The 19,680-nt window shown below is 40.5% G+C and overlaps 7 protein-coding genes across 7 annotated transcripts; 3 read left to right on the forward strand and 4 right to left on the reverse strand.

Annotated features, from left to right (window-relative positions):
• Positions 1–1,263: 1,263 nt before the first annotated feature.
• BCR41DRAFT_374370 (hypothetical protein) lies at positions 1,264–1,912 on the forward strand (the record flags this gene model as incomplete). Its single annotated transcript, XM_022026863.1, has 2 exons — positions 1,264–1,649; positions 1,801–1,912. The coding sequence occupies 2 exons, from the start codon at positions 1,264–1,266 to the stop codon at positions 1,910–1,912; spliced, it is 498 nt and encodes a 165-aa protein (XP_021877225.1).
• Positions 1,913–2,160: 248 nt separating this feature from the next.
• BCR41DRAFT_361642 (putative PEP8-vacuolar protein sorting/targeting protein) lies at positions 2,161–3,953 on the reverse strand. Its single transcript, XM_022025572.1, has 6 exons — positions 3,892–3,953; positions 3,648–3,791; positions 3,274–3,503; positions 3,005–3,169; positions 2,635–2,873; positions 2,161–2,490 (listed from the first exon to the last, which is right to left on the reverse strand). The coding sequence occupies exons 1-6, from the start codon at positions 3,901–3,903 to the stop codon at positions 2,363–2,365; spliced, it is 918 nt and encodes a 305-aa protein (XP_021877226.1). The 5' UTR covers positions 3,904–3,953; the 3' UTR covers positions 2,161–2,362.
• A 129-nt stretch (positions 3,954–4,082) lies between these two features.
• BCR41DRAFT_361643 (Saccharopine dehydrogenase-domain-containing protein) lies at positions 4,083–8,278 on the reverse strand. Its single transcript, XM_022025573.1, has 8 exons — positions 7,442–8,278; positions 7,156–7,308; positions 6,787–7,012; positions 6,345–6,634; positions 6,067–6,264; positions 5,017–5,955; positions 4,845–4,925; positions 4,083–4,736 (listed from the first exon to the last, which is right to left on the reverse strand). The coding sequence occupies exons 1-8, from the start codon at positions 8,036–8,038 to the stop codon at positions 4,137–4,139; spliced, it is 3,084 nt and encodes a 1,027-aa protein (XP_021877227.1). The 5' UTR covers positions 8,039–8,278; the 3' UTR covers positions 4,083–4,136.
• A 422-nt stretch (positions 8,279–8,700) lies between these two features.
• Positions 8,701–9,436, forward strand: BCR41DRAFT_374372 (hypothetical protein; the record flags this gene model as incomplete). The annotated part of the gene is made up of 3 exons (XM_022026864.1): positions 8,701–8,718; positions 8,860–9,036; positions 9,152–9,436. The coding sequence occupies 3 exons, from the start codon at positions 8,701–8,703 to the stop codon at positions 9,434–9,436; spliced, it is 480 nt and encodes a 159-aa protein (XP_021877228.1).
• Positions 9,437–10,057: 621 nt separating this feature from the next.
• On the forward strand, positions 10,058–12,088 carry BCR41DRAFT_425424 (Coproporphyrinogen III oxidase; the record flags this gene model as incomplete). The annotated part of the gene is made up of 5 exons (XM_022030587.1): positions 10,058–10,164; positions 10,371–10,392; positions 10,499–10,676; positions 10,815–10,892; positions 11,129–12,088. The coding sequence occupies exons 1-5, from the start codon at positions 10,116–10,118 to the stop codon at positions 12,086–12,088; spliced, it is 1,287 nt and encodes a 428-aa protein (XP_021877229.1). The 5' UTR covers positions 10,058–10,115.
• Positions 12,089–12,442: 354 nt separating this feature from the next.
• BCR41DRAFT_361645 (ribosomal protein L17) lies at positions 12,443–13,712 on the reverse strand. The gene is made up of 3 exons (XM_022025574.1): positions 13,343–13,712; positions 13,100–13,162; positions 12,443–12,930 (listed from the first exon to the last, which is right to left on the reverse strand). Exons 1-3 carry the CDS (start codon positions 13,490–13,492, stop codon positions 12,448–12,450), a joined length of 696 nt encoding a protein of 231 aa, XP_021877230.1. The 5' UTR covers positions 13,493–13,712; the 3' UTR covers positions 12,443–12,447.
• Positions 13,713–16,211: 2,499 nt separating this feature from the next.
• BCR41DRAFT_361646 (cyclin-domain-containing protein) lies at positions 16,212–18,285 on the reverse strand. Its single transcript, XM_022025575.1, has 3 exons — positions 18,225–18,285; positions 17,557–17,998; positions 16,212–16,964 (listed from the first exon to the last, which is right to left on the reverse strand). Exons 2-3 carry the CDS (start codon positions 17,992–17,994, stop codon positions 16,260–16,262), a joined length of 1,143 nt encoding a protein of 380 aa, XP_021877231.1. The 5' UTR covers positions 17,995–17,998; positions 18,225–18,285; the 3' UTR covers positions 16,212–16,259.
• Between the last annotated feature and the right edge of the window lie 1,395 nt (positions 18,286–19,680).

The following is a 19,680-nucleotide window of genomic DNA, read 5'->3' on the forward strand; positions in this document are numbered from 1 at the left end:
ACGAACGTCATGCATGTTGATTTTGATATCTCTTCTAGCATAGTTTCAATTAGCTCCTTCTTGAATTGATACAACCTCCTCTTCTGTGCATCGAATCCTGAACGCCATTTTGCTCTTTTTTGGTCAGAGCTCTTATTCAAAGCCCAGATCGAGGACCGTCCATCGACACCATGGAACCATTCCATCCATTGATCCTTGAGAGGCGCTGCTTGCGGAAGCATTTCGTGCGAGGGCAGGGTTGTTCCAAACTGAACGTAGAGCATGGCGATCTGTTCTGCCAATTGGTCCAAATCATCTCTACCTTGCTTATCAGACTGAGATTGAGATTGAGATTGAGAGTGAGCTTGTCTTTGTTCTACAACCACCTCTTCTTCTCTTTCTCTGGCTCCGTCTACTTCATTGAAGAATGAATCCTCGCCTTGTAAAGATAAAGAAGTGTTGGTAACGCTCGCTTGCTCATGAACCGGCTCATGGTTAACCAGGTGCCCGTCTGTGTGCCCTTGCTCCTGGGTGAATGGGCTCCTCCGTCCTGCTCCACATCCCTGCTGTATCTGGAGATCGAACTCTCGCATTTGCTTTTCTTGGATTGATTTGACCTCAGATACAGTATGGCCTATAATTCTTCCTGCACCATTGAAGGCCCCCTTTATCCCTTGAGAGAGTACCACTAGCTGACGATTGACACTTGACATATGCGTCCTGAATGAAGAGGTCAAGTTACGGTTGGATGTATCAACGCGTTCTCGTGATCGTATGAAGTCATCAAGGGCTGAAAACTGTGTTCCTAAAACATCTACTTTATCAAGAACGACCATCCTACCTTGTGCCAAACAAAAATAAGAATATTTCCATGGACAGCGGAGAAAAGAGAGCGATCAAGCGACAGGCGTCGACCGAGTAAGGAGAGGAGCCTAGAGGTAGCAAGAGAATTCACATTGAGCATATGTAGCTCACATAGTTTTATATAGTATAGACAATATCTGCGTGTCAGCAAACACGCTAGTCTAGTTCGGAGTGCAGGGCCAAGATTGTGCTGTACTCTCGGAGGATACATCTTGCAAAAGTGCATTTGTATGTTAAAAGTGTTGTTCAAGGAATGGAGAGTGATCAACGGCATATGGTAGTGTTCAGATGTTTATACAACTTCCTATGGAGCCCGAACAGTCATCATATTCAGATGAATTGCAAATGAAGTGAATTTCTAGCATATTGATAAAGAAGACCTGCGATAAAATTCTTTATACCTAATAGAATATAATCTATATGAATGCCATTTCTAAGGAAGTTTATGCAAGAAGAGTAGCCAGCTATAAAGAAAGCCAGGTTTCATCTGATGTGACACACGTCAAGTCTATGGTGCTGGATTGCCTAGTATTTGGGGTGCATGACTATGGTAGCCCATATCGCAATATCGAAAAGGGCCTTCTGCTCCTGCATACGCCGATCACAGAAGACTCATTGTCTACAATGTTAACGTTCATACTAAAGGCATCTTTTTACGACTTGTACAAGGAGTCTTATCTCCGGGACCCTGTGAAACTACATCATGACATAACCTCGATGGACACGACACCAGAGTCAGCTACATTGGTGCTGACAAGCCAAGTTTTTACTCTTATAAGCTTAAGAAGTCAGGCTTTCGTCTTCAGGTGTGTTCGGATATGAGCAATGTCATACTGTTTTGGACAACACAGTGAATGCTGTTCATTTTAACTAGTTCCTCAGGATGGCAGCCATCAGGAGATACTAACCAAATCCCATAATTACTGATGAATCGAGGCAGACATGGAAAAACAACAGGCATCGAACAGTTGCCTATACTCAGACGTGTCTTGAAAAAGATTTAGGCTGTAAATCAAACCACTATTTAACAAACAAGATGGAGGAGAGTATCATTGAATCTCCTCTATAGGGCCACAAGTAGCGGTCGAGGGACTAGATCATATGATATAATCAAATAAAGTAAAAAAAAAAAGTGGAGATACATCACTCCACAAGTTAAATCTACTCTGTGCTTTGAAGATTAAGGTGGCAATCTTCATACAATACATTGGTTAATGTCGCAAGGAAAAGTTAAAACGGCATGGAGTGTGTTTGGGTATTCCTTTCTATGAAAAAAAAAAAAAAAAATGATGCCATTGATTTTTAATAGGTTTTATTTCCCTCTTCATCTGCCATTCCTTTTTTCTATTCTTGGATCTGTCTAGGTTCATCAACATTCTCGTCATCAACTATGAATATCAAGCGACAAGATAGAAATTGCATAAGTTGGTGAATAACGGCCTCAACAATCTGACAAAGGATCTATAAGTTTTGTATACAACTTTTAAACGATACCAGCAAGCTTTTCACTTTCCCCCGTTCAGGGGTGTATAAAAAACTTACCTTGTCTGCGGAAGATTGTAATTTCTTGTTGTTTGAAGTAACGTCGATTCTCCTCGTCGATAAGCACCAAATTGAGATAATATCGTGCAGAGAACTTCATGTTAACTATTCACATGAATGAAGGGCAATTATGTCAGTGAGTGCTAGACAAAGTATATCTGGAAATCAGGCAGCATCTTTTTTTTTTTTTTTTTTTTTTTTTTTTTGCTGCTGCGCTCTTTGTTCTTTCTATCTTTTTGCTGGCTTTACCATCGCGGAAGGTTGGAGTGAGTTCAAAGCCTCCGAGGAAGAGACGAATAGGGATAGTCTCACCACGGACAGGAGCACCATCCATGATCTCAAACTTTGTAATTGTCTCACTTTCATTATACTGATTGGGAGGTGCGCCTGTTGTTTCCCTTCGGATAATCGAAAGTTCCATGTGCTTGATCTTAATGCGTACAAGTAAGAAGTAGATCTTGCCAACAATCACATCCTTCAAGTGATATCTAATTTTGTATTAAGAAAAGGAGCATCGTAGTTAGTCTATACAATACAAAACCATTTGGGTTGCAACAGACTCTCGTGTTCACTCTGTCATTTTAATATAAGCCATACAGTTTTTTTTTTTCTTTTTTACCTTGACTTATTATACTCAAACTCGATGTGTAGACAATCTTCAATACCAACCTCCATCTTGATTGAGTTATTACCATCCGCGGGCATCACATACGAGTGCACCCAAATATCCTGCTCCTTGACCACATCTGCCAGTCTACGCTGAATTGTCACCCTGACGAAGTACCTGTCGACAATTGACCATCAGATAACAATAACAAAAAAGAGTCATATAAGAGCAATTCGTTATTTTTTATCCCTGCTTCCCCGTAAAGATAAAAAAAAACTAACCTCAGTTTAACATTAATGCCATGGTAACTTTCATATTGCTTTTCCACATTCTTAAACTCAAAGGGAAACTGAGTGTTATTGCGGAGCTCTCCAGGCATGGCTAATTCCTGTTGAATCGTCCTGAACTCATAATGATTTCCACGATCATAGAAAAGCTCTATACTTCCAACGAATTCAACTTTGATGCCATTATGATCAACCTTCTTGCCATCCTTGACTCGGATATTGATCTATGTTTAGTTTTAATGCAAAGGTCAGGAGTAAGTAAAAAAAAATATAAAAAAAAGAGACTACATGTTTGCCTGCCACGTTTTTTCAATTCAGTAGTTAAAAAAACTAAAATGAAATAGCTAAACTTCCTTTGTCTACTTTACCTTTCCCGCAACAGTTTCTCCATCAAAATATAAAGGAAACTTTTCTCTTCTGTCTTTATCAACTTTGGCCTCAATCTGTTTTCGGTTCTCCTGACCTTCGAAACGAATCTCGACGTCAATGGGTGCCGAAAGACCAAAAAGGCTCTATGAAGTAATTCATAACAGTCGAGTTTAGAGGTAATGAAATATGTGTATGGTGTATTATTTGAGTAGTTTTTCTTTTCTCTGGTAAGCTAAACCTTACAGCCACGGACATGGTATTATAGGGTAGGGATGAGAATGACAGAGAATGAAGTTGGTTTCTTGGAAACAAAAAGCATCAACCAACGAGTGATACATCAACTTTGAATGATAGAAACACGCCCAGCGCGTGGCTTGGTGCAACGGTCGCACGCATCACCATATCAGAACATGTGCCTGTGCATGTGGATGGCCCTCAGTTCCTGAAGCAAAATATATTAATCTTCTATGCGAATGTCATTTATTGCCTTACTTGAATACTCCACTACCACTCCATTTTAAAGATGGTCGCATACCCTTCTGCACAATCTCCTCCACCACATTGACGCCCTCTCGGCTAAGTTTCTCTAGAATAGTGTTGTATACATGGGGCATCGTGGGTGCTAGTACACCCTTCTCTGGGATCTCGCCCCTCAGCAGCATCTCTGTGGCCATAGCTGCAGGCAGTCCTACAGTCTTGGCCATGGCTGTGTAAGTCTCAAAGGTACCATACGACACCAAGGTTGAGGTACGAGTCTGTTCGCTTCCATCTTTGAGCTGAATGCCAAATTCATGATGTAAGATCACCATATCGCGCTCCAATGGATTATACTTAAGCTTGTTCATCAGCAGCTTGCAGAAACTATCCAGTGTCGTTGGCGAGTCCTTGGCCGTGAAGGGAGCCGCCGGACTGCTATTCTTGGCATTGGATAGGGGCATCAAGGAGAGCCATTGAAGAGCATCGACAACCTTGCCGACACTGGCATGATCTTTAGGAAGGTCAAGACGGTCCGCAATGGCAGCTCTCCGGGACTCATTGTCATACGACAGTGAGGTCTTTTCAAACAACAGGCTATCCATAAACTCCGGCTTGAGTAAAAAAGAATAATAAAAATTATTAACAGCATTCATTTCACCTTCACCCTTCCTTTCTTATCTTATTCAACACGGACCGGAAGCCAAAAATGCGATACTCACCCATGTGTTAAAGTGCTGTGGACTCTCTTGAGCATTCAAAAGCCCCAGCTTGTTGAATGAATACATTAAGTCAGCATACCCCTACATTAATAAGATCACCGGCGTTAGTACCTTTTTTTTTTTTTTTTTTTTTTTTTTTTAATTACTATCCGCATTTACGATGATGAATTACCTTGTAGCGAAGAGTTCCACGGAACATGGTGTCCAGCTCTTCAACAGGCCCTAATCCGTAGGTGCTGGCATAACTCAAAGAATCTCTGTTGGCAACACCCTCCAAATTGAAGCCAGGATAAATAGGCACGTCAGGGAAGTGTTTCTTCATCAAATCCTTGCCATTAATCTCATGGAAGCCATTATGCATCCTGAATTTGGCATCATTCAATCCAGCTGTCAAAACTCCTCTTGGAGACCAACTGAACTTGTAGCTCAGGGGGACATTCGAAGCTTCAGGAGCAGGAAGGCCTCCACACCAGGACACAAATGATGTGACCTTGCCACCCTCTGCCTTCACCTCATCAATCATCTTCATGGCACTCAAGTGATCGATACCGGGGTCCAGGCCAATTTCATTCATGATGGTAATGCCAGCGCGGCTGGCCTTCTCGTTCAAAGCGTGCATGGCCGGACTAATATAGCTTGCAGTAACCATGTTCTTTTTGTTTTGAATACAGTGCTCAGCAATGATGGGATGGAAAGGTGCGGGAACGAAGCTGACAACGATATCTGAATCCTTGACTAATGAAGCCATAGTATTGTTATCTTTGACATCTAAAGGTACGACCTTCGTATTGGGCTTGCCCAGAGCCAGAGAAGTAGCCTCTACCTCTGAGTTGCTAGCGATAGTGATACTGATATTGGAATCTCTAAGCAAGTAATCAACTAAAGGCCCTGCAACGAAGCCGGACCCACATAACAAGACTTTCTTTGGCTTGTTGCTTGATCCAGAGTTACTTTGTCCAGTGCTACCAATAGCAACCTTGAGTTTAGCAAGAGCTTCCTTTGCATTAGTATCCCTCAAAACCCCACTCAAGGCTTTGTGTGCAGGCTTGAGGGATCCATTCTCTGCAATAGTGGCTCCGGCGATAACAGGATGATCGGTGTTGTCACGGATCTAAAGTGTATTCAAGAGTGAGATGTCAACACAGGCAAAAAAAAAAAAAAAAAAAAAGCTGTAACAAAAATAATAAATTAAAATACTGCATATCAATAAAGGGCTTCATACCAATTCCTTGATGAAAGGGTAAAGTGAATCGCTGAAGTGCTGGCTGCTCTCCAGAGGTAGCTCAGAAGGAAGGATGTCAACAGACATGATCTGAATACCAGGTGCTTCATCATCCTTGTGCTCCCGTCCTTGGATAGCATCCACATAGAAGAACGGATCTTCAATTGAAGTCGCTTGAGACATGAATTCAAAAGAACCCTAAAATCAATAATATGGTGAGTACTTTCTGGGAAGTGAGAGAAATAATCAAAGCTATAGTAGTTTTTCCTTAGTCTTACACGGATATCGCATGAAATGTCTGCAAGGCTGAGCATTCTGAATCTGTTAGAAGGATCGCTCTGAATGGCCCTCAACTGGTCCTTAGTCATCAAACGAGGGTAGCGCTCGTCCCAGTAAGCACCATTGATGATCATAGATGAATACGGAGCGATCTCTTTATGGAAGACCGATGTAAATTGTTCGGGGTGATTGTAGTATTCTTCTGCTGTAGTGAAGACATTCTTGTCCTTGTGGCGAATGTGGTCTTCAATGTTGACCTCAGTAGCATAAATACGATCCAAACGAGCATCTAAATAGCGAATAAGGAAGAAAAAAAATCAGAACGATTCATCATACTAAGGTCTCATTCTTGTTTATGCCTCACCCTGGGCTGGAAAAAAGAGAACTATGACAAAAAACTAAGAGAATCGTGTTGATACAAAAGGCAGCAGTTTCGCTTACTCTTGCTTTGAGCAATCTTGGCAAGATCCTTTGGATCAACAAACTCGTGAGGCAAAGACTTGAAAACGTCTTGTGCACCTTTGGAGACATTTCCGCTTCCAGTAAAAGTAAACGTCATGGGACCAAACGCCTTAGGTGTGCCTTCATCTGATATTGTGTTTCCAAGGGACTGAAGTGCAATTTTTGCAGAAGCTAGAGACTTATAGTTATGAGACATTCCGACGTGCTTGGATTGAAAAAAAAAAAAAAAAAAAAAAAAAAAAAAAAAAAAAGAGATGAATGTTAGTTAAGGGCTAAAGTGGATATGGCTGTTGCATTGAGCCTGTAGGGTAGCCAGTAAGATAATCATGTCTTGGAAAGCGTACTTACTAAGAAAGGACTGCTGTAGCCTAGACCGAGCAATCGTTGGCCCAGACCGTGAATCCCATCGATCATGCCTGCATACCCCGCATGCTTTCCAAAGAGAACCAAGCGCTGCTTCCGTTCGTTCACCATCAACTCATAGTCAATCAGACGAATTTTCTGCACGCAATGAAACAAAGAATAGGTGCCAAAAGTAAGCATGAGTACTTTTTATAGTGTACCACATAGCGTAATAATTTTGTGCAGACTTTTTTTTTTTTTTTTTTTTTTTTGAGATGTCATATGCTATTACCTTGTCAAGGATATCTTGTAACATGGGCATGTTGTGCTTTTGGCCCTTGTGTGTATGTGAAAAGTAGACATATGTCTTCCCGGGAAGTAAGTCCTTTACTGGAACTTCCTTGATACCCAAAATCACATCAGCAGGTGAAAGATCCTCTTGGATGATGGCGCCTACAGCCCTGTATTTGTCGTCCGAGAAGATGCGCTTTGTGCTAGGTTGTACATAGACCTTGATGCCTGTTTCCTTGATCAACCTCTCGACTGCTTCGGGCGTCAAGGCTACGCGCCTTTCCCAACGGTTTTTGCCCTCTCGACGGATCGCGATAGACTTGTATGGATTCAAGGATGGAGAGGCATGTTTTTGGTATTGACGCTGGAGATTCAGCGTCGATAAGCGCGGCTGCTGTGGATTCTGCTGGATTGTAGGGGAAACTTGCGGGAAGTAGGTCTTATCTGCTGCCACAGGCGACGACGACAACTGACGCTTGCCAGAGGAAGAAGAGATGGCCATTGCGGACCGTCGCATCATCTGGGTAGGGAGGCGGTACCCAGTCACACCAAGACGTGGAAGAAAGGCCTTTGAGGCCATAGACACTTGTGAAGACATTTTGTTACCCCTTTGGTCTTATAATGATCTAAAAGTAGGACCGGTGAAAGTATAACGAGTAAGAGGAATTGGAGGGCGTGAAGAGGAACGCCAGGTAAAAATAATAAAAGGTGTAGCAACAAAAATACGGAGGAACAATGGGAGGACGAGATCAAGAGCCGGATGGAATGAGGAATGAAGAATGGAGAGGAAGGATGGAATGAGAGATGAGGCCGTAAGAAGAAAGAAGGGAAGAGAAAAAAAAAAAAAAAAAAGGGCGTCAGGGACAGAATTAAGGCCTCGCTTTTAAAGGTGTGTGTGAAGGGATGAGTCGCATTGCCCAATGATGTTTTGATCACACATACTCACCCCCACAACACCACACTTCGCTTGTTACAGAAATACAATTATCTCTCTAAATGTTCTTCTACGGCTTAATCGATGGTTTTATTACTACTATTGTTATTATTGCTACCCTTGTCTCAATGTCTTTTTGAAGTAGCGAAATAACGATTCATACAACAGTTCTGCTTTCTTTCTCTCTCTAAGAAAAAAAGTCTAGAAGTGAAAGTGAGATATATAGAGAGTGGTACCCGTGTGAAAAAAATAGGGCACCTTCCTTTTTAGGAAGGCGCATTTCTCATGGTGATACAAACCCGTGGACAGACAATAAAAAAGAGCTAATGACACAACACAGAAATGTAAACAAGCTATATTTTCATCACGGACAGAGAATGGGGGAATTCTTGTTCCTGACTTTGTCTTAATCTGTTGGGTGATGTAAAGACCTTGATATTATATACATCCCACTCCATTGTCTATGTTGTTGCTTCACAAACTAGTTTACTGCTGTGTTTGCTTATATCCTAGCCTCAGTCGCGTACCGCGTCCATAACTCCGTTTCTGAACCAAGGCTAGCCAATTGCTTCCAAAAGACCTATAGTCCAGTTACAGTGCCCGCTTTTTACATTGATGCCGTTGGAACGCCCGTAGAAATAGCGATTGATATCCCACATATAGTAAATCCATAGATCATCCTTACCCGAAATTTACGCATGGTTTCCTATATATACTATAAATATCATTAGCAGTTGAAAATTAAAGTGTAAATGTCTAGAACACTACACATAACAGATTAGGAGCCATGCCATGTTCTATCCATTTAAACATATAGCTTGGTTCCTGTTGCTCCTTGACTTAATACACAAGCCATTTATTTTTGTTCTGAGTAGATCCTCGAAGATCACACATAAAGGCGTTGTTCAAGGAAGCTCCTGCTTGATCAACTTTATATCCTTGGTGGGCAGATCCTTGAGGACAAACTTAGTGGCCACCTTGTCCTGGTCAAGCCGGACGCGGGCCTTTATCATCCGTAGATCGCTATTCATAATCATCACCCAGTCGCACCGTGAGAAATGAGATCTATTAGATAACAAGCTCTTGTTCGTCAAGGCAGTAGAGACCCGAGGCAAAGACACTACCAATAACATCAGTCCCACTATTAGTTCAGCTAGTAATAATGGCTGTGAACTGCAAAGAGATTAGGATCTGAGAAAGTCTGCTGAGTTGAGCAACTTCATCTTCAACATTGATTAAAAATTCAGCGTTAATGACATATCACATGTTCCTCGTAGCCGGATCACTATGAGGAAGTGTTAGCTTGTTAGTCGTCAGCCAACTCACTTATTCGTGACTACAAAAAGGAACAGCCCTGTTCATCCCTCTATTCGTTACTACAATCGAGTAGTAAACTAGTGAACCGAACAGTGTATAGAGAAATGTAGGATGCAACATTGCTGACCTAAACAAGCAAGCAGCAACAAACAACTTTATACACTGACAAATGATAAATGGAATGCCCTGTAAAATGACACAATCATGCATTTGCATCTCCGAGATGATCATGTGACATGCCTCCCATTCAAGCAGGATAAAATGGTTGCATGCATTTTTAACCTGTAAAAAATAAAAAAAGGGCGGCGCGGAAAGACTCCTGTCGGAAAAGCGACTTCGGGTTATTCTTTTCTTCTCTTTCTCTATTTTCTTTTCTTTTCTTTTCTTTTTTTTTACACCTTTTTTTTTAATTCGTAATACTGCCATGACCCACATTGCTCGGTCCATTTCTCTGTGTGGACTGACTCGTGTCTGTAAGTTTTCATTGATTTAAGAATGTAATTCACTTATGCTGCATGAGAAATAGGACATTGGGACATGAGCCTGATCAAACTTTTTTTTTTTTTTTTGACTTTGGTCCGGAAAATTCATTCTTCATGGTCACAATGTTATTTTCTTTATGTTCTCGCTACTATTCGATCTTTTTTTTTCTTCTTATTGTCCACATCTTACAATAAAGCACATATCACGGCGTCCAGATCGTAAGTGCATGTTATTCATAATTGATCATCTAATTCCCATTTATATTTTGATTCAAAAAAATATAAACATTTTTTTTTTTTGTCTTTTTTGTTGAATATTTATTAGGTTGCTCCACAGATCATACTCGCGTGCCATTTCATCTCATGGTCGACTCTATTCAACATCGGCAGCATCAAGTAGAACCTCTCAGCAAGGTGCTCCAAAGTTCTCTTCAGCTTCAGTCAAAGCATTCACAGTCATTGGAGCAATAGCTGCTGCTACCTTTTGGAGTCAAATGCCTAATGTAATGTATTTTTTTTTTCTTCATGAAATATAGTGTGTACCCTTGCTCTCGCACATTTACACATTTGCACATTAAAACAACATGTATATTGATTTTTTTTTTTTTTTCTTTTGGCTCACATAACACCATGACCATCAGGTGAAACAAGTAGAATGTGAAGCACCACAGAAGCAGGAAAAAAAGCCGAGCAAGACTGCTCAAGCGGACCAGAAACGCGTAAGGGCCGAAGAAGAAAATCGCACACACAGGAAAACAAAACAATGATTTTCGGACCTTGTCGGCCGATGATCTGATCTGAAATCTATTTGTGTTGCTTTCATCTTAACCTTTTTTTCTTTTGCTCTATCGCGCATTTCCCCTCCTCCTTTGTGCTCTCTTATCCTCTTATCCACATTTGCTCTCTTTTCTCCCTCCCCCTCTGTCTCCTTCTCTCTCCCCCCCTCTCTTATTAGAAACTTGAAGGGCTAACCAAGGATTCACCAATGCGCTTGCGCATGGAGGCATTCAATAAAAGACTTCAGGCTGAAATTACCGCACGCATTGAGCAATTGGACGGGCAAGGAAAGTTCAGAGTAGATCAATGGAACCGTGTAGAAGGAGGTGATGGTATTTCAATGGTGTTACAGGACGGCAAGGTCTTTGAGAAAGCAGGTGTCGGTGTATCGGTCGTGTATGGTATGCTTCCACCTGCTGCTGTTGCACAGATGCGAGCAGAACACCCCAATATCGAAGTCACCAATAAGGCTATGCCCTTCTTCGCCACAGGTATCTCTTGTGTGATGCATCCGCACAATCCTAATGCGCCCACAGTTCACTTCAACTACCGCTACTTTGAGCTAGGTGGCGAAGAAGATGGTGAACCCATCTCTTGGTGGTTTGGAGGTGGATGTGATCTGACCCCCACAATCCTCTTTGAGGAGGATGCTGTGCATTTTCATCAAGTGATTAAAGAGGCTTGCGACAAGCATGACCCTCGATATTATAAGGACTTTAAGAAGTGGTGTGACGACTATTTTTACATTGCTCATCGTGGTGAGCGTCGTGGTATTGGAGGCATCTTTTTCGACGATCTGGATGACAAGTCGCCTGATGAATTGTTTGAGTTCGTACAGACTTGTGGAAATGCTTTTTTGAACCAGTATATACCTATCATGGAGAGACGTAAGGACATGCCCTTCACAGAACAACAAAAGTTGTGGCAGCAGATTCGTCGCGGTCGATATGTTGAATTCAATCTGGTGTACGACCGTGGTACCAAATTCGGCCTTTTGACTCCTGGAGCTAGAATAGAGAGTATCATGATGTCGATGCCTTTGACAGCCCGATGGGAGTACATGCATGATATCGATCTCCAAGCACATGGAAAACTCATGGAGGTTTTGCGTGCACCTAAGGACTGGGTTCCGGTGTAAAAAAAAAAAAAAAAAAAAAAAAAAAAAATCACGACGTTCGCGACAAACATGACATACGCAATACGCATTACACATACAATTTCAGCTTCATGTTGTTCAGACATCACATTAATAACTGTACATATAGATTTTTCAGAAATTTTGAATGAAGAGATAAATGAAGGAAAAAGAAGTAATAACACAATATCTATATTGTTAAAATCAATGAAAAGAAAGAAAAGAAAATGGAGCTATGAGTCTGCATTGATTAGCTCCTTTGTCTGCCAGCTACCGCCCATTCGAAAAGCTTGGATTGCTTCTTTGTCCATTCTGATCCGCGAGACTTTTTTTTTTTTTTTTTTTTTTTTTTTTTTTGTTGCTTATGCCTTTGTTGAGGTGGTAGTGGCATCAAAGATCTTGTTTTCTCCTTGGATTGACAGCTCTCTAACCTTAGCCTCCAGATCATTCAACTCCCATTTATTGGAGCTCATAACCTTTGGGATATGACGAGCCAAAGCCTTGTTCTTGAAGGCAGCAGCAGCTTTTGCTACAGTAGTTCCTGTCACTGTTGCTGTTTCTGTTTCTGTTGCTGTTGTTTTTGTCGACGATGATGATGCTTTATTCAAGTTCGCTTCCACAATCTCCTTAATAGATCCTGGCTTGATAGCCTCCTGTCTGGCCAGAGCCTTAAACAACATCTGGTTCTTAAGATCGCCTGGACCATCAATTAGTTCAATCACAGCCACAGGAGCATTGTCACCAAATCGATTGCCCAATTTGTGAATACGAGTGTAGCCGCCTTTACGATTCTTGAAACGCTCTGCTAAAGGACCAAACAGCTTCGGAAGTGTAGTCTCATGCTCCTAATAACAATAATAATAATAGTAATAGTAATAGTAATAGTAATAGTAATAGTAATAGTAATAGTAATAGTAATAGTAATAATAAAAGAGGAAAGATATATGTTTTAACAATGGCATATTAATTATTTGTAAAGCAAGTCCAAGAAAGAAAAGAAAAAAAGCAACATACTCTTAGGAACGAAGCGGCTTGGACCTTGGCGTGTAAATCCCCACGCTTTCCCAGGGTGATCATCTTTGTTTAAAGATACAAATCAAATCAAATAAATAAATAAATAAAATTAAGATGTACCCATCATGCTCCATTCCTTCCAATTCCTTTCAAACAGAAATAATTAAAAATACGCACAACATCCACACACACTTCTTTTTTTTTTTTTTTTTTGGAAGTTAATTTTCAAAGTTTACACATTACTTGATCAGCTATCGCCTTCAGTTCCTGAGCTTTGGGTAATGTGGTCTTGATGCGATCATGTTGAATCAACTGTGTGACCAAGTTGCGGAACATCGACTTGCGATGTGATGATGTCCTATTAAGACGACGAAAATGCTTTCCGTGATGCATGGCGCGTTTTTATTTATTCGTTTGTTGTCTTCTGATGCCAAAGTGTAAGTGTATAGACAGAATAGGAATCAAGAAAATATGACAATATACGAAAGTGTATGTGCCTCTCTTTGCGTGTAATTAAAATGAGAACGAAGTAAAATAAAGAGAGAGCTACAAGTGGTACAGGGAGTGGCGTCGCCCGGAACGAATGAAAAGAGTGTTCTTGGTTCAAAGGAAAGTGCATGCAAATCAGGAACTCAAACAAGTTCATGACTGCTCATGTCCGGATTTGTTTATCGTTGGTGTGACCGCTCTGGTTTCTGTTCAAGTTGATTTTTTTTTTTTTTTTTTATTTCACTTTTTTTACTTGCCATACTTAGCCAGCCAGTCCTTTTTCCATTGACTATCTTCTTTGGGCACTACAATAAACCGTGCGATGCCATCCCGCAGTACATGCTTTGAATGTGATAAGACTGTTAAGAACTTGACATTCAGTCCAACTTTCATCAGCCCAATATTACCTCCTTGATCCTCTGTCTCAAAATAAGTTTGCACTGTTTCTGGACGATATTTATGTTCAGGATCCCATGGCGCTGGATCATAAAAGATTTCTGCCAACTGTTCTCCAATCGTATCCTGTTCATTAAACGCTTGGATCAAATCTGACTCATTATACTCTGGATACAAAAAAAATGTCGGTATAGTCAATTGATCCATCTCTTGATCCAATTGAATCTCGTGAGGATGATCTGGCTTAAATCCTGGTGTGGACGCTGTCCGGATCTTTCGTTTCTCTAATGCAGCTTCAATCATTTCCTTCTTCTCCCGGATCTTGCGCTCTCGTTCTTCCTTCTCTCGCCTTAATTTCTCTTTCCGATCAAACTCGGCTTGGATCTTGACACGTTCATCTTTCACAGCCCGGTTGTCTGGATCATGTATAAGTGCATGATCGCAGCAATCAAGAGCCTCTGGATACATTTCAAGTGCAAGTAATGCCTTGGCCGATCGGAACAAAGCCTTCACATTCTTTGGATTTAGTTTCAATGCACTCCCGCAGTCCGTCAACACTCTGCGATAATTGCCTATTGATGTGGTATCATGAGTAGACGGCACAGATAAAATAAAATAAGCCAAAAGAAGAAAGGTAGATGAGCAAAACAGAGTAAGCGATCACACTGTCTTTGTTCATACCAAAGTGCAGATTACAGGCGGCTCGATTGACTAAAAGAGTCTCATTAAGTCTATCGTCTTTGCAGGAAGCTTCCAATCCACTAGTATAATACATTAGAGCATCCTTGTAGTATTTCGTCCCTTGTCTGAAGCATTCATTTCCTTGATTCTTGAAGTTCTCCGCCACCTCTAGAAACATAAATGTATGTTGATTACAATAGTTCAGGAACATGCATCAACATAGACAAATCCCATTGGTTAGTTAGTCAATTCAAGATGAAGGGTAGAGAAAATAATAAAGTAGTAAAATAGAAACAGTAAAATCAAAGGAAAAAACTTTTTTTTACCTTCAGGTGTTCCATCAAATGCTAAATCTTGTAATGCTTGAATAAGGGGGTTCTCGTCAGCGTCCTCGGGCAGAGACTTCATGAACAGAGGGATATTGTCCATTTCTTTTAGGAAATCCTTGTCATCAAGCGCCCAATCTGGACGGCTGGGCCTCTCAGGGCCGGGAATTGGAATTCCTGTAGCAGATCTCTTGATGCCGTCGTCAGTCATTTTAAAAAAGTGTGAATGAAAAAAATAAATAAAATAAAATAAAAGAATAATCAAGCATATTTGATATTAAGGGTCTTAAACCTTATTTTTTTACACTAAAGTTTCCTTTGAGGACGACAGGGATAGTCAGCCCTACCTTATTGAGATCTATCTACATTATAGTCTCGCATTGGCAGGGACTATATTCTGTCCAAGTAAACCAAATGAGGCCTCTACCAGAATATCATATTGTATATACGCTGCCGTGATAGATTTCCCTATTGCAAAAATAAAAAAAAAATAAAAAATAAAAAAAAAAAAGTCGGGTTTTAAGGATTCATTTATGTGTCAACAATAGCTTTACCAATATACTGTTTTGTTCCCCTCTCTGCAAATGAATTGATTTCTCTAATCTGCAACTTGGGGAATATCTTTGTTACACATCTCTTATATCCCAAAAAGTTGTTTAAAAGGGTCCAAAACAACTTGCTCATGTATTCAGTACAGTTGGTTCATTTGAATTTTCCCCTTGAATAAATTATCAGACCTCAATTGGCATGTGGAAATGTCCTGTCGTGGACGATCCGAAATTTAATTATTCCTTTGTACCACTACATCGTTAATTAACCAAGGACGTTAACGCTTATCTTTCAGCTAGACTTGAGTAAAGACATTGACTAAGGGTTGTATATATAATAATAATCACATATCTCTTTACGAAAAGTTGATATTATACATACCATTTGTAGTTTTAAGGAATGGGAATCTGTGTTGGTGTATGGCATGAATAAAATAAATGATCAACAATATGCCCTGTCTAAATTAAAAAGATGAGGTAAAATTGCTTCAAACGGCATCGGTATGGTACTGAGTGAGCTTTTGTCAACTACATGTGAGCTTGTTTCATGAAGCTACTCCAAATTGAGCCTGAAGTTGTCATGCCTCTTTTGCACTAATCTCCAATGAATAATAAAAAGTCAAACATTATTATGACTATCTTTGATAAGCTGACACTTTTTTTTTTTTTTGTATATGATTGAATTTATTATGTTCCTTGTACAGATTGGTGGTATGCATGCTAATGAATGGGTGAGGGTGCGGCAAGTCGATTGGCATGGGTCATTTCTGTTGGCGTGATCGGTGTCTGTTGAGATGTATGGTACCGGCCACCGTCTGAGCTGTATTCGGCATCATGACCTTGTTTGTATTGACGACTACTGCCATTCTTGTGAAGATGCTGTTGGTGTTGCGACTGCGAATGAGAAGCATATTGCTGCTGATGTTGAGTTGAAGAGTGATGATCTTGTCTGTATTCACGCGTGTGTTCCGGCCGATGTTCTCGCCTGTGTTGTTCATGACGGGGTTCATTAGCATGATGTCTATAATCATGTCTAGACTGTGATGCTGTTTGTGCTCTGTGATCAGTTTCTTGTCTGCTATTCAGCTCTTTTCGACCATTGTCATGGTTTTGCTGTGGTCTTGACGAGACATGTCTTGATATCTGATAGCTTTGCTCTGATTGTCCTTGGCCATCAAGCTCAGGTTCATCACTATATTGATCTTGAGTGCCAGATGGCGGTGGTGCAGGTAATGCAGCGGGCATTGATGGCGAAGGCCTCTCGTCCTCTGGATCTCTATTGGCAACCTCCTCGCACATCCAATGCTTCATCAATTGATCGCCATAGGTCTGAAGCTCTTCAATAGAGATGGCCAGTGCAAAGTTGTTGAGTGTTAGAAACTCGACCTCTAATTGGTTCAATTCTGATACAGGAAGACCTCCGACCTAAGGATACGAAAAAAAAAAAAAAAAAAAAAAAAAAAAGTGGAATAAGGATCACAGTTAGAGGTGTTTCTATTAGCTCCTTGCAGAAATTCATCTATTCCTGGCTTGCTCTACTCAAGCATGCACACACAAAAAACGGCGAAAAGATGTGTATCCAGCACAAGAAAACACATTATCACACAATAAGTTCCAGTAACAAGAATCCCTACTGTCTTGAACTGATGTACCACGCCCCGCTTCCGCGACCCTGTGGGAATCTTTAGTCTTCATTTTGGGCAGCACCCAGTCAGAAAAAAAAAAAAGAAAGAAAGAAAAAAAAAAAAGGCCCTGAAAATATGTTCTCGAAGAACCTGCTGTTTCGTTTTTTTTTGTGTCCAGTGAGAAAAAAAAATCCAGAAAAAGAAAACAATGTATTTTTCTGAACAAGGAGACTGCTCAGCTAATCACGTTCTTGTTTCGAGCAAGGTGATTGCGCTTCGTTGACTGTCTGTTTGCAGCCCACAATATCCGTCTATGCAGCTGCAGTTCACGTCCAAATAGGAGGATTTGATGGGAAGATTGCCTGATTTGATTTAATGTAGAGTTTTTTTACCTTTGCGTATCTGGAGTTGGTGAAAAAGACATCGGAAAAGTACTTTGCAGAGACCATGATACCAGCAATGATTAGACGATGGATATTGTAACTGTCGATTGAAAACTGACGCCCCTCGCCTCCTGTGATTTCCTCTACATTCCTAGCCATCCTGTCAAAATATACAAGTAAGCTGAGGAAACACTCGTTTGCACAAGGGCAGTATTTGAGAATACGAGTGAGGTAGGCATTAATACTGATGGAAGGAATCGACCTTGCATGAAAGCGCGTGAACGAGGTATGGATCTGATGCTGGGCAGGAGTCATGACGAGTGGTGTCTCTGGCTCGGGCAAAGATTGCTTGATCTTGTCATTGGCGGTAGTAATTCGTTCTAGCAAGCTGGCAAGCATCTTGAGAGTCGAGGTGACTGGGTGAATAGACAGGTCGAGGGTATGCATCTTGCTGAAATGATTTAGAAACGAAGAAAAGAATGCAACAATGAAGCAAGGAAGCAAAGCAATGAAGCAAACAGAGAAGAATAAAAGATGTCAACAAACAAGCAGGTAGAATGAGCAAGCGAAAAAGGGTGTTGGCTGATGCAGAGCAAAGCAAGAGCAACAGATAAAAAAGACAGTGTCCAAAAGAAAAAGAGCAGACGAGCTACAACAGCAAAGAAAAAGAGGCTCACTTTTTTATGTCTCGCTGAATTCCTTGATAATGTTATTTCCGGATGTTTGTTTAAAAAAAAAAAAAAAAAAAAATAAAAAGTATGTAGAAAAAGATAAAGGGTATGGAAAGAGAAGGGAATTGTAAAGAAAAGAGAGGAAATGAACCCAGGTTGATATGAGGACTTTAATTCTCCAGGAAGTGTCTGGTCAACAGTAAGGGTTGTGGAAGGAAGCTAAAGCTTAAACTAAAAGTAAAAAAAAATTGGTGGCAGGTGGTCCTTTTTGAACACGCGCTTGACAATCAAAAGAACAGAAGCCAACACAGCGACAAGGAGTTGGTCGAGAGTCCAAGCCCAAGGAAGGGTGATTTAAAAAAAGATTCAATCCACACAAACACGTACAAAAAAAAAGAAAAAGAAAAGCAAGGAGACACAGAAATAGCCAGAAGTAAAATAAAAAAAAAAGTCAATCCTGCAAGTCAAATGAAATATGATAAAATTATAAGGGTAAAAAAAAAAAAAAAAAGTTTAAAAGAATAAGGAATGGAATGTAAGTGAATGAAAGAATGGGGAATGTATTTTTTCTTTCTTTACAAATTAAGGGAAAGAGAAGGAGAAGGAGAAGGAGGAGAAGGAGGAGAAGAAGAGAGATGAGGAGAAAGATAAGAGAAAGAGACGTAGAAAAGAAACCAGAACCACACGATGATTACGACACAATAGGGAAGAAAAGAATAATTGTATAAAGATATGGTTACAACTGTTCACAAAAAGCAGAGCAATTGAACGATCGTGTCAAGGAAAAAAAAAAAAAAAAAAAAAAAAGAAAGAACAGTCAAGGAAGAATGAAGTGAAGAAAAAAAAAAAAGGAGGTAAAGATAAAGAGAATCTTTTTTAATCAGAGAAAAAGAGTAGAGGAGGGAAGGGACAGAGAGAGACAGAGAGAGAGAAAGAAGAAAGGGGGGGTTAAAATGTAGTTTTATATGAAAGGTGAAGGAGTGTGTGAGAGTGCAAAGACAAGTGTGAGAGTGTGAAGACAAAGTGTGAAGACAGTGAAGGAAGAAAGAAGAGAATGGCTCGATCCAGCCGTTCGATTGGATAGATCCGTCTTCGTTCAGCTTTTTTAACCCCTTCTCTCTCCTTCCCTCTCTCTCTCTTTGCTTCTCTTCCCTTTCCTTTTAATGTTTGTTCAATTGAATGTCTTGCAGCATTGCATTTCTTGCATTTGCTGGGAATGAACACTATTTTTTTTTATCATGGAAAAACAAGGGACAAAAGGACCCGTTTTTTTTTGACTTTATTCCCTCTCTTGTCCCCCAACCAACCAGCCAGCGCGTGTTTGTGCCACACCAGGCTATTTGCGCATTTCACATTCAAGACTTTCAGCATTGTATGCAAACATATACGCACCACACGCATGGGACACACCCTCACAAAGCACGTTTTTACTTTTTACCTTTTTTTTTTTATATTTTTTATT

This window comes from Lobosporangium transversale, assembly GCF_002105155.1.
Source record: "Lobosporangium transversale strain NRRL 3116 chromosome Unknown BCR41scaffold_49, whole genome shotgun sequence".
Lineage (NCBI taxonomy): Eukaryota > Fungi > Mortierellomycota > Mortierellomycetes > Mortierellales > Mortierellaceae > Lobosporangium > Lobosporangium transversale.